This window comes from Pan troglodytes, chromosome 10 (assembly GCF_028858775.2).
Source record: "Pan troglodytes isolate AG18354 chromosome 10, NHGRI_mPanTro3-v2.0_pri, whole genome shotgun sequence".
NCBI lineage: Eukaryota > Metazoa > Chordata > Mammalia > Primates > Hominidae > Pan > Pan troglodytes.
Genome location: NC_072408.2, coordinates 54,331,323 through 54,344,004, shown reverse-complemented (window position 1 = coordinate 54,344,004; position 12,682 = coordinate 54,331,323). Strand labels below are relative to the sequence as shown.

The window sequence follows — 12,682 nt, the reverse complement described above, 5'->3', positions numbered from 1 at the left end:
ATATTCTACAAAATACCTGTACACATCAAACAACTATATAAATACTTTAAATTTGTTCTATGATCTCAATAAAAGTTATATTTTAAAATCTCCCTTAAAAATGTGTAAATTTGCTAAATCTGACAAACTCATAATCTCATTTTAGATGCAACTACTTTTGATAGTAAAGTTAATTTGCAAAGATAACAAATTTTAGTTCTTGCCACATTTTTGTTAAAGTCAGAAGAGTTTCATGTTTAGGGTCCCAGAAGAAAACAAATAGCATAATCAAAGCGTTCAATTGAAGAAAGTTTAATGATGGAAAAACTTACAAACGCATGAGCAGAGTTAAGATAAAGAACCTAGGGAATAGCAAGAGAGAGAGAGACGTTCTTACTACCTGTAGACCTGAAGAGTGAAGGTGAGTCAGGATTGTGAGCAGAGCCAAGCAAGAGCTAGAGTCTTGGGGACTGGATAAAGACCTGTAATACTCTCTAACCATTGGCTTAACCAAACAAAAAAACAGCAGAGATCCTGGGTGAGGCAGGGGTGCCAAGACAGAGAGCTGGGTAAAAAGAGCAGATTGTGGATCTGAAAGACAAACCAAAGACAACCAACTCATGTGCCAAAAAGCAGAAACTTCCATTTCTTTCCTTAAGGTGAGGGGAAATAAACTTATTCATAAAGAGGTTAATAAAACTATGTCGTGTGCATTTTAGTTTGTTTTCCTCAGTAAGAATCAGAACATATCATAACACGTTTCTTAATTATAGGAATAATTCATATAAATATGCACTCTTCAAAGGTGTTAAATGCTTTGATGGGAAAGCTTAAAAGAGAAGTGTGACAGTGGGTACAAGGAAAGGAAGAGAAAATACAGAAGGAGGGATACAAAAAAAGCAAGACAAGGAAAAGATAATGAAAGGAAAAAGCAGTTGCAACAGATACATCCTCAAGATTACCTATAACCAAAATTATTCATTGGTTCAGGAACAGTTTGGATAAGTTCACAAATAATGGATCCATAACCTCTTCATATGAAAAATTAAAAATGAGTCCTGCTTGCATTTGAGAATGCCTTACCATCAAAGTGCTCTGTAGAAGGGATCAGAAGCAACATACTGGACTATTGTGACCTCAGTGTCACAATCTATTAACTAAATGTAATAGTAGGCTTTTCAAATATCTCATTGGGATGCTGGGAGTCCTCAATTCAATACTGTTACATACGTAAGCATTTCCAAGGCATTCAATTATCTTAGGTTGCAAATGGGTGTTATGTTAAATCAGATTGGTAGAGGCAAATCCCAAAATGTCACAAGTAATAGGTTAGGCAACAGTCTTTATTAAGGAAACACACAAGTCAGGAATCAGCAATACACAGTCAAGCAAGGGACCAGAAACTGTGGGCATGCGGTGGGTCTGTATTTCAACGGAGGGATCCCACCCTATTGTTGCTCTCTCTTATAGGGAACATTGTCAGTAAGGGAACAGACTACTGGAGGTTCAGGCTGCCTGGGTTAGATATCACTTATTTTCATTTGTCTGAGAAAGCCAGCTGCCTGGCAAAGTCCCTGGGGATTTTGGAGCTAAGGGAAGCTGCAACACACCATACCCAGGGAAATGAAGCTCCCAGTCTCTTGTTGTCCAGACAGACAAGCAGAAGAAGCCCCAGGATCACTTTAGGATAAGTCTGCTTATTGTGTCACATGGAATAATCACCATATTCTCTTCCAAAAATCCAATTATAGCACTGTCCAAAGCGGAACACTGGACTAAATGGACTTTGGGGTTGATGCAATCTAACATTTCCTATGTACTTAGGTTCTGAAATTATATGAAGAACACAAACCTACATATCAGTGATTGTTTTGTTCATTGATAACCTTTTTTTAGAGATCGAAGTTAATTTTAGTCAGGTTTCCTTCATACAATTTTGCAGATTCCTATTATGTGACTTCTTTTTATTATAAATATGTTTTACACTGTGCTATATTCCATTAATATAACAATGTTCAAATAGAGTCAATCATACCAAAGTTTAGGGAAAAAAAGCAGTGAGCTGAAATTTCTTAAAATTAATTTGAAGATTGTATATGACAAGTGTTTTGATGAATATAGGGTTCAGATTATCTGAAATTCCTTCTCTAACAAACATTTTAGCAGCAATTTAAATATTGTTTCTTCCTTCTGTAAAATGTTACTAGATTGTGCTTTGGCAACACCTCCCTAATTATCAAATAGAGAATTGACTCTGTGTCACTTAGGGACTTCAGTCAAAATTAATTCCACATTTACTAGTGAGGGTGGGAGATCTTGTAGACTAACCAGGTACAGGATCATGTCCAACCAGAATTATAATACACAAGTATTTTATACTTATCCTCAATTTCAAATTCGGTTATATCAATTGTCCATAATCCTTGGAATTCTATGCTTCTTTTATGGCGCCTTCTTAAATTTATTCTCCCTTGAAAGCCATAGGTGCTTAGAAGCCCTTATTTCTCATAAGAGGCATGGAGGTTTGGAAACCCTCATCATTCTCAAACAGCTGACTCTAGAAATGGCTTCTCACTAGAGTGACTGAGTTATTCATGCACTTGTTAGCACTTCAAAAGAAAATCAAAAAAGGCTGTTTGTTTTCTGATATCCAAGAAAATTTTGCATGTGGTTGGATTTGGAGGAATAATCAAAGGGGAACAGCTCAAATCCAAGCTGAGGCCACTAGGCACTCTGGGGAAGTTATTGAAGAGTGGCCCAGATTTTGCAGTATATCCAAAAGGGTAGATGATTCATTAAACAGAAGCTTCATCAAATATTACCATGATATGGTTTACATATGAAAAGCCCTCTTCTTTACCTAACATTCGCAAGTTGCTTATGGATTCATTAGCCCATCTGCCATAAGAAATGTATTCGCACATTTCTTACATTGATCACTGAAAAGTGATTGCTTTTTCTTTATCCACTTAACATTATGCTATCAATATAATGGGAAATAATAACTTTTTAGAAACAGGATAATTATTTTTGTATCTAAAAATTTACATGTGTTTATTACAAGCCATCACTTGAATATATAATCTTTAAGGATATTTGTCTGTGCTGATCTGAATTGATAAGTGCAGGGATGAGGCGAAGACCTTCTCAGAAAATGGTTTCCTATGATCAATTTTTCTTCTAGTTTCCTATCATCCATTTACTTGTTAATTCATTTGAATACATACCTTATAACTGCTTCAAGTTTCATATGATTAAGAATGATTAAGACTACCCTCTCCACTTTTTTTCTAATCCTACATTTAGTTTGTCTCGGGACAACCACATGTCACTGTTTATCCTAGAATTTCTCTCATTGGCATCATCCTTTCTTCTTTTTTTGCTGTTGCCAATTCTGATAACCTCTCGTTGCATAATGTGTCTGCTTTTTCATTTATCTCAAGTCCGGTGGCTAAATTATCATTTCAGAATCCAATCGTCACACCCTGGGACTACTAGCCTCTTACCAAATATCAATCGCACAAATCTTTTCAGTTGTATGCTAGTTGCCCGGTTACAATGGAACCAAATCAGTTTGGGCCACAGCTATCGAAACGCCAGAAGTTATGGCAATAGAGGAAATTATTGCATATACTACTCCTGTTTATTATGACACCCTATCCTCTCAATCATTCGATATAACAACCCTTTTGGAAAAAGGCTCTTTTCCTATGGTATGCTTAAATCAAATTGCTCTTTCTTAAAATCCTTCTGCATGCAAACTCAAACCCCATAACACATGGGTATTTTTTTCAGTAAACAAGTTACCTTGCACCCTCTTCCCTCGGTTTTGCTCCTAACCATATTCATATTTTCTCCTGAAAATCAACTCATCTGTATTCCTCTAGCAAAAGATCTTCCCACCTTTTACTGGACACCCAGAAATATTGGGTATCTACCCTTAACTACCTATTTTAAATGGGACTCCTTTAATGGATAGTTTCTTCATCTTTAGTCTCATCTCACAAAACAATTAAAAACTATATGTCATCCGTACAAGACTAAATTTAAGATTGAGACAAAGGAGTAAGAGGGAAGAGGAAAAAAGGGAAGGTGGGATGGAGGGACAGAATATAGTGGTAAAGAAATAGAATAATAAGTAAGGATATGGCAATATGAAACACCAAATATCTGTTATTGGTTTAAAAACTAATCACTTGAAAAAAAAGGAAGTTTTGCTGTTGTTAACAAATTTCTCCTAGAGGGTTAACTGTAGATATTCTTCCCATATAATTCTTCTCTCTAGCTGCAACTGATGATAACTGAGCAGAGCAATTGCCAGAAAATCCCAATTAAGCTCTTCTTTTCTTTTCTTGGGAAAGGCATAATATATAAAATGGTGACCTTTTGATGGGCTACCAGTATGTTGATGAACTTCAAGTGAAGTGAAAAAAAAATGTGTTTAGGATCATCAATGCTTGCATTTTCTAAGGGATCATGTGTAGCAGTAGAGCATTTAAAGGTCATAGACTTCTTTACTTTGAGAGATATTAAATAGCTTATGAAAATAGAGGTCAGCTGCATGATAACTGGAAGAAAAGAGCATTCCCCAATAGGCAAGTAAGATCTTGAGATTACACTGACTGTCCTTTTTTTAAGATTGTATTTGATTGTTCTTAGAGAAAAGAATGAAATTTGCATATAAATTTCATGATAATAAATAAATGAATGTATAGGTCATATAATAAATAGCCATTGATCTTGACATATGAACGCTAATATTGTTTGCACATACTAAGCATTACAATAATGATTTCACAGCCTCAAATACTTTTCAATGATTTTTATATTTCCTCAGAAAAAACTATACTCTTCTGGATTTTGCAAAAACAATCCTACTTAGCTTATAGTAACACAGATAAATAATCATTATCAGTAGGAATCTCACTTTTTAAAAATCTCTGTTGCTTCGAAGATCACTGAAGCAAATAAACATTCAGAACACCAGGACTAGATTAACATGCAAGGCTGAGGAAAAATGAGCCTTGCCTTGTCTTGGGGAAAAAATAGGTGAATGGCATTTATCTGTCTACTACCTATTGAAACACTTTGTGCATTAGTAGAATTTAATGTACAACTGGAAGAAACCCTGGTCACGAGTTTTTCACTTTACCTTCAGATATTGGATAAAGTTGCCTCAAAAAAGTGGTCTTATTTCACTCTACCACTATTAGGGATTCCTCTTGATGCAAGGCTTATAGGAAAAGATAACATGTTGACACAGTTCCAGTAGATATATTGAATAGTTGATAAGGCCAGGAGTGGTGGCTCATGCCTGCAATCCCAGCACTTTGGGAGGCTGAGGCGGGTAGATCACGAGGTCAGGAGTTAGAGACCATCCTGGCCAACATAGTGAAACCCCGTCTCTACTAAAAATACAAAAATTAGGCTGGCATGGTGGCATGCGCCTGTAATCCCAGCTACTTGGGCGGCTGAGGCAGGAGAATCATTGAACCTGGGAGGCGGAGGTTATAGTGAGCTGAGATCACGCCACTGTACTCCAGCCTGGGCAACAGAGCAAGACTCCATCTCAAAAAATAAAAAATAAAAATAAATAAATAAATAGTTGATAACAGACTGTGTGACTGAGATTTCTTTTCAGAGAGGGAAGGGTGTGGGTTCCTGCAGGAACAGATCTTCACTAAACTGAGGGTACATCCTGAAGCAGGAAGGCTGAGGACAAAAGAGCAATTTTTACCTACTGCATCAATTCTCACAGAGCAGTCTTACCTACCACTTGATTATCTTCCACAATCTGGAATGTATAAATACTGACCACAATATGAAACATATGGGATGATATTATTCAATGAAAGGGGCTAGATTTTATGTTGTGCTTTTTCGTTCTGGGATTTCTTATATCATCTGCTGTCTACATGTCCTCAGGGGAGACAGTAGTGGCCCCGGCCTGAGCACCTGTCATACAGCAGAAGCTAAAGGAATGAGTGTGATCATGTCCATAGGTGTCTCATGTCCACATATCCTCATGTGCCCCAAGTCAGATATTCCAAGGTGTATCAATGAAAACTCAGTGATAATTTTTCAAGTTTAGTTCATGAAAAAAAGAATCAGACAGAGAATGCATAGATTAGTGAATGTGTTCACACTGGTAAACACCCAGTCAGATCTCCACCTGGGTTTTCTTACTAGTGATTCAAGAGCAAGAACTGAATTGGGACATATTTTGCTGGTGAAGAAGCTTAATTGCTCATTTTTTGAAGGCACATTAACTCTTTCAGGGTCCATTGAGTAAATTAGCTCCTCCAGGTCATTAAGCCTGCCTCTACATGACGTGATGATTTCTACCTGGCATTGTATCATTTACCCCAAAATGCCCCACACTTGCTCTGAGCACACACATATTCCTTGTCTACTCAGGGAGAGAGAATGTGCTCATTCGAATGTCAGCAGTTTCTCTACAGCTGCAACTCAGTGACTTCTTTTGCTTCTTTTTTAGGCACCCAGGGATCTCTAAGGGTTTGCTGGTGCGTAACAGTTATCAGTGCCTCACCAACAGGCGGGTGGCTTAGTTAGCTGTCTAGAGATGGTATAGTTTCAGGGATATTGGGCACAGTATTGTGCCACCAGATAGCTCTTCATATCTGCAAAAACCAGCATTATCGATTCATCTGGGGCGAGAGTCATAAAGCTCTTTCAGGATTCTAGAGTCCTTTATTAAAACACAACTTCCGCTAAAAGGCTGTGTTATCAGGACTCATTTTAGGGGAATAAATTGACAAATATTTGAGAGTGGTCTGTTTTGCCTCCCACAAGGTTGCTAGGGAAAATGTGTAGGTGTTTTGGGAACCACAGAGGTTGGGAAACATTCCTGACCCTTGGTAAGCTGGCATAGGAGAGTCCCACAAAAAGAATAATTTTTCTCTCCCAAATGCCAATGGTTTCTGCCCCTGTTGAGAAGCAATGACTGAGGACAAAGGGAGACTTCACCTCTTTCTCTGTAATGTCCAGGGCTACCTTGGAGAGTCATGAATTGGTAGAAATTAAAACAAGTGAGTATCTAGAGGGACATAATATACCCATTCAGAGGAATTTTAGAGCATTGCTTCTTTCAGTGAATATAAATATAAAGCCGGAATCTTGTGAGTATTCTGATTCAGTGGGTCCAGGGTGGTGCCAGGGATTCTGTATTTCTAATCATCTTTCATGTGATGCTGATGCTGCTGGTTCACAGACCACACTTCAAACAGTGAGGATTTAGGATAAAATGCACATGGGCAATAACATAGTCTTGGATTAAAACATTATGAATATGGAGGAAATTTGACAATATCTTAAAAAATTAAATTTTAGGCAAGTAAGACCTTGATTAAATATTGAAAATCTCACCGAGAGATTGATAGATCATGAAAAAGTAGGATATACTTAACATTTCTATCTATCTGAAGACTTCGGTGACCCTTTTCTGAAGCAGATGTGTTACTTAAATTTTTAAATCTTTGCTAATAGTTCTGCTGTTTTACTAGTTAACCAACTCCAGATACTTTATAAAGATACAGAATTAATTGTTGTTGTAATCTCAGGTACTTCATCATGTTGGTAAAGACTTCAGTAAATATTAATATCTGATTAAATATTCCATTACAAAATTCATATCAGGGCTGGTTGAAACCTTTCTCTCTATCTTTTATTAATCTATCATGACAGCCTCTCTGATCTTTCCTCTGAGATGAACAATGTCCTTATATGTTTGTAGGTCAATGGGAAGGATCTTTCAAAGGCCACTCATGAAGAGGCAGTGGAAGCTTTTCGCAATGCCAAGGAGCCCATTGTGGTGCAGGTGTTAAGGCGAACACCTCTTAGTAGACCAGCCTATGGGATGGCTTCAGAAGTGCAGCTTATGAATGCCAGCACTCAGACGGACATCACCTTCGAACACATCATGGCTCTGGCCAAGCTTCGTCCACCTACCCCTCCAGTGCCAGACATCTGTCCATTCCTGCTCTCAGACAGGTATTTTTCTGTCATTTCTTCCAAAGCCCTGTTTGTTTCCATTTGTCACGTAAAGCAGATGTTGAAAAGAAGCAGTTCCACTAGCAGGTTGACAGTTATGGAGACAGGCTTCCCAGCTCCGTTTGGAAAATGTCTCCCCTGTTTTGATATGTGCAATTAGTTCTCAGTGGTCCCTGCTAGCTACTCTCCCTGACCCACATGGTTGCTCCACCTGGGTAATCATACTTGCTAGCTGCTATAAAAAATTCTGGCTCTGATTAGTTCATCTTCATATTACTAGCTGTCAAAAGCCTCATGCTACTCATGAACACTGGTCAGGGAAATCACTTTTCTCACCAAAGCTGCCAAAAACCTTATTAAGACTCATGTGGAAGTGGCATCTTGGCACCACATTCTCCTCTGTGGGCCACCTCTCTCTCTTCCTTGCATTTCTCTTCTTTAAAGAGAAGCTAGGAAATTGATTTAATTAAAGTGCAATTCTCTGAAGAAAGCAATTACCCAATATATTGAGATATAAACAAAGGATCTTGGCTGTCAGAGAGTAAGTATAGTGCTGTCAAATAAAGATCTATTCAAGGAATACTTCCTCCTGATTTTTGCCTAATTTAAAGGAAGTCAGAGAGATTTTATTCAAATAATCCCGCTTGAACAGTTTTAAAAGTATGCTTGCCCAATTCATTGTGTTCTGTGAGCTTTCGAGCAAATATTCAAACATTGAGAGTTTGTAAGAGCAATAGTCTCCTTAGCCTGCATTTTCATCACCTACTCCAATCCGCTCTCTACTTCGTAAAACAAAGATCTGAGTCATGCCACTTTCCTGCCCTTTGATGGCTGGCTCCCATAAGCCCGTTTCAGTGGGTCACAGATGTACAATAGAATCACCTGGGAACTTTCAGAAGCTGTATCAGTACCTGAATCACTCCTTAGGCCAATTAAATGAGAATTCTTAGAGTAAGGCTTAGGCATCAGAAACTTTCAAAAGTCTCCCTAGGCAATCCTAATGTGCAGCCAAGTTTTGAAAACACTCCTTGAGACTTTGAGTTCCAGGAAGGCAGGGGATCTGTTTGTCTTGGGTATCTCTTTATTCATTCATCCATTACCTTTTAAATAGCCCTTTGTATCAGACACAAATTGGATGTGTCAGGGCTTGCAACTAGATGCTTGGCATAAAACTACGAACAAAAATAAAGTCACTGCCTTCTAGAGTTTATATTCTACAAGGGGAGTTGAACAAAAAGCAAGGAAACAAATGTATAATATTCATTAATACAGCCTAAAACATAGTAGCCATCCAACAAATACTTCCTTGAATGAATAATAATAGCTAGCTTGTATTAGCTAACTTAACATGCTTTCAGTATTATTCCAAACGTTTTGCATTTATTGACTCATTTAGTTCTCACAATAATCTTAGGAGGGAGTACATTATATTATCAACATTCTATGTCTAAGATGAGGGAACAGATATTAAGTAACATGGCCAAGATCACATAGCAAAAAAGTGACAGGGCCAGGCTTCTAGGCCTAAGAGGTCTGACCCCAGTGCCTACCCCCTTAGCCAGTGCATCTTGCTGCTCTTCCTAGGTCCTGCAGACCTTAGCTTAGAGACAACCTCCTCTAGAAAACTTCCTAGGGCTGCAGTGGGTCCACCCCTACCATGTGCTCCCAAGGCTCCTGTATTTTTCCCTTAATTATTGCACTGTATTAAAATTCCCACTTTGCTGCTTTCCCCAATTAATAGGGCAGAATTGGATTTTGTAAACCAACATATTTCCAGCACTTGGCATTGCATCTGGCAGCCACTAAATAAACGTCGAATGAATAAAGTGTTTCTCACAGCAGGGCTCCCTTCTTACTATCCGAAAGACAAGGGAAACACATCAGATGTCCAAAGCAGCAGGCTTCGATATTCCAAGAGCCCAAAAGGGCTATGCGGACCCAGTCCAGCTATAAGCAAGGAGATTTATCTGGTAGACACAAGGCAAGGTGCTGCCTGTATTACTTTTACCATTTTGTCCCACACTAGTTAGACCTGTGTGGAGCTGACAGCCATAGATAGTAGTGAGGAGAGGCTGGTAGAATATTTACGCTGACTATAGTATGAGGGCATGAGGATGGGTCTCTTGCCTTTCAACAAGGGAGAAGGGAACTAATTGATACTGCTATCTCCAATTTTTCAAAAAGATCCACACTGGCAGGAGTTAGAGGTCTCATCTGCAACCAACTTGTCAATTGTGTTTAGGCTTTTTCAGTGTCTTTTAGAAATAGAAAAGGCCTTATGCTCTTTGCTGTTAAACTATGCTTAGTCTTCATATGGTATGATGTGTAGTCTTTATATCAGAACATACTAAATCGAATAACATGTTTACAAACTATTTAAAAATTTCCTAAAAGTTGAAATACATAAAAGCCATATCCTCTCATTTCCTTAATGTAATCTGCTCTCTCTGTCACTGAGAATTTTCTAAAGGTATTTTGAAACCTTGTGGCTTATAGGAGTTTCCACTGATTGATCGCCATGAATGTTCTTTAATATTTGTGTATATGTCCTTGATCAAAGAGGGGAAAATGTGCATTATGAGGGAGAGTGAGAAAGGGGGATCTTAAGAAAGAGAGGAGGGGACAATGTGAGCACATTTTAGAGTCTGAAAAAATATGTGCTTTTGAAAATGGTTTTCAAAAAATAGTTTGCAGCTGTGGATTATGAAATTGGTAGTGCTTTATGACAAAATACCCCTCTTTGAGTAGACTGCAATCTCAAATGCCACACACCCACGTGTGGAGCTTGTCACATTCAGTGGAATGGAAGCAGGCCAGAAAGTATCAATAAAGCACCACGGACTGTCAGAGATTTCACATCAGTCTTTCCACAGAATACAACTCTGACCACAGGCCCTTATTCCTAGCATTCTCTCAGAAATTGCAAATTGATGGACTTCACGTAGAGGGAGAAAGAAAAGCTATTGCTTTTCCTCAGCTGTAGTTTGTTTAAAGACTAGATCACTACAGATCTTATTCCAAAGCAGAGCAAACTAAAGTGAAATTCTAAAATCAGTTTTAATCTGGAAAACAACCCTTTTAATCTATTCCTATCATATTGCTACATTCCCCATAGCTGCCATTCTCTACATCCAATGGAGCATGAATTTTATGAGGACAATGAGTATATTTCCAGCTTGCCTGCTGATGCAGACAGAACAGAAGACTTTGAATATGAGGTAAGATCATTTTCATACCACTTCACATTTCTTCATGAAGTTACGGTTGAGGGGTTTTGTATAACAAAGAAATTAATTTATTACAGTGAGAAATGTCTTGTCTATTACATATCCAGTGTAAGATCTTTCAAATACTATTTGCTTTAGCTATGTGGCTCTAGTGTTTTAAGTATATTGGAAAATATTTTTATAGTATTAGCTTAAATATAATTTGCTCTCATTTTGTTCCTTTTTAATAAATAATATTGCAACAGCTACATTTTTAAAATCTGTTCTATAATATATGTGGATTTCCAAGTAGAGTTTGAAAAATATATTTAAAACAAAGATTGTGTTTACTATTTTCATTTGTTGTATAATATTCTAATTTTCATTGATAAACTAAATTTTATTATATTGTATTCTTTGGAAATGCAATATTCTCTTTGTGCCTCTGGTCTGTACTCTAAAGAGCCATTTCACAGACTTCCTAGAAATAGAGATGGCCTCATGCCCTTTGTTGTTAAACTATTTATTCTTCACATGGTTTAATGTCAGAATATCTGTACTGTGATATATAACAATTCGAAAAGTCCATCCATTGATTATTTAAAAGCTCTCACAAAAGTTAAAGAATGTATCCTAATATTTCCTCTGCTTCTGCAGCCTGAATATCTTTGAAAGGTTTCAGACTACTCTGACATTTAAAAATAAAATAGATTGAGGAAGTAAAGAAGCTTTGGTAAACAGGCAGAGAACCCATGGTCACCTGCCCTTTTAATGCTTCAGGTGATGTCATACAAGTTCAGCAAAGTGTTCTCTTCCACTTTACAACCAGGAAATCCTGAAATCTCTTCCCTTAGGAGGATCTTAAATCAAATAAGGAAGCTCATCTAAAGCAAATGGACGTTTGTTTGAAATCTTCTCCCCACAAAAGTCATTCCTGGGGATTACAGAAATCATTATTTCTTTGCAGCCAAAATTTAGAAGGATGTGAAATGACAACTGATAACTGAGTAGACGGTTTTTGTCATTCTTGTGTTGTTCATGTTAAATTTTTACCTCCTCTTTATTAAGTTGATTGAAAAGTTTTATTTTCTAAATCTACTCAAGCACTGACATGCATTACAATATCCATTGCTTTGTCTATTCATGTAAAATAAATTATAAAATTGAATGACTTATCCAAATAATTCAAGATTCTTATGTTTTCCTTTTGGTTAATGAATACTTTCAGTTTGGGGACTGGAATTATGTAGATCACTTCAACTTTTTATTTGGATGCCTTAAAGCTTTATTAAAATAAGTCAGTGTGCTGGGGGAGGGCATAGGGGAAGATTGTTTAGGCTAAGCAAGTTAACAGTAAAAGCCCTTTAAATGAATCAGCATGTCATTGAAATATTACAATACAGACAGATTTCCTTACATTTCTATGGAGCTTACTGTAACTGAACCACATCCTCTTTTTTGACCAATAGTAATCCCCAGCAGAAGCC

General features: G+C 37.4%; 1 protein-coding gene across 2 annotated transcripts in view; it reads left to right on the top strand.

The window, feature by feature from the left end:
• PDZRN4 (PDZ domain containing ring finger 4) overlaps nucleotides 1-12,682 on the top strand; it is a 385,248-nt gene that overhangs the window by 309,230 nt on the left and 63,336 nt on the right. For both annotated transcript variants that reach the window (XM_001167876.8, XM_001167906.7), the window contains 2 exons: nucleotides 7,733-7,989; nucleotides 11,105-11,207. In XM_001167876.8, coding sequence (XP_001167876.5) covers nucleotides 7,733-7,989; nucleotides 11,105-11,207 — 360 coding nt within the window. The remainder of the gene's footprint in view (nucleotides 1-7,732; nucleotides 7,990-11,104; nucleotides 11,208-12,682) is intronic.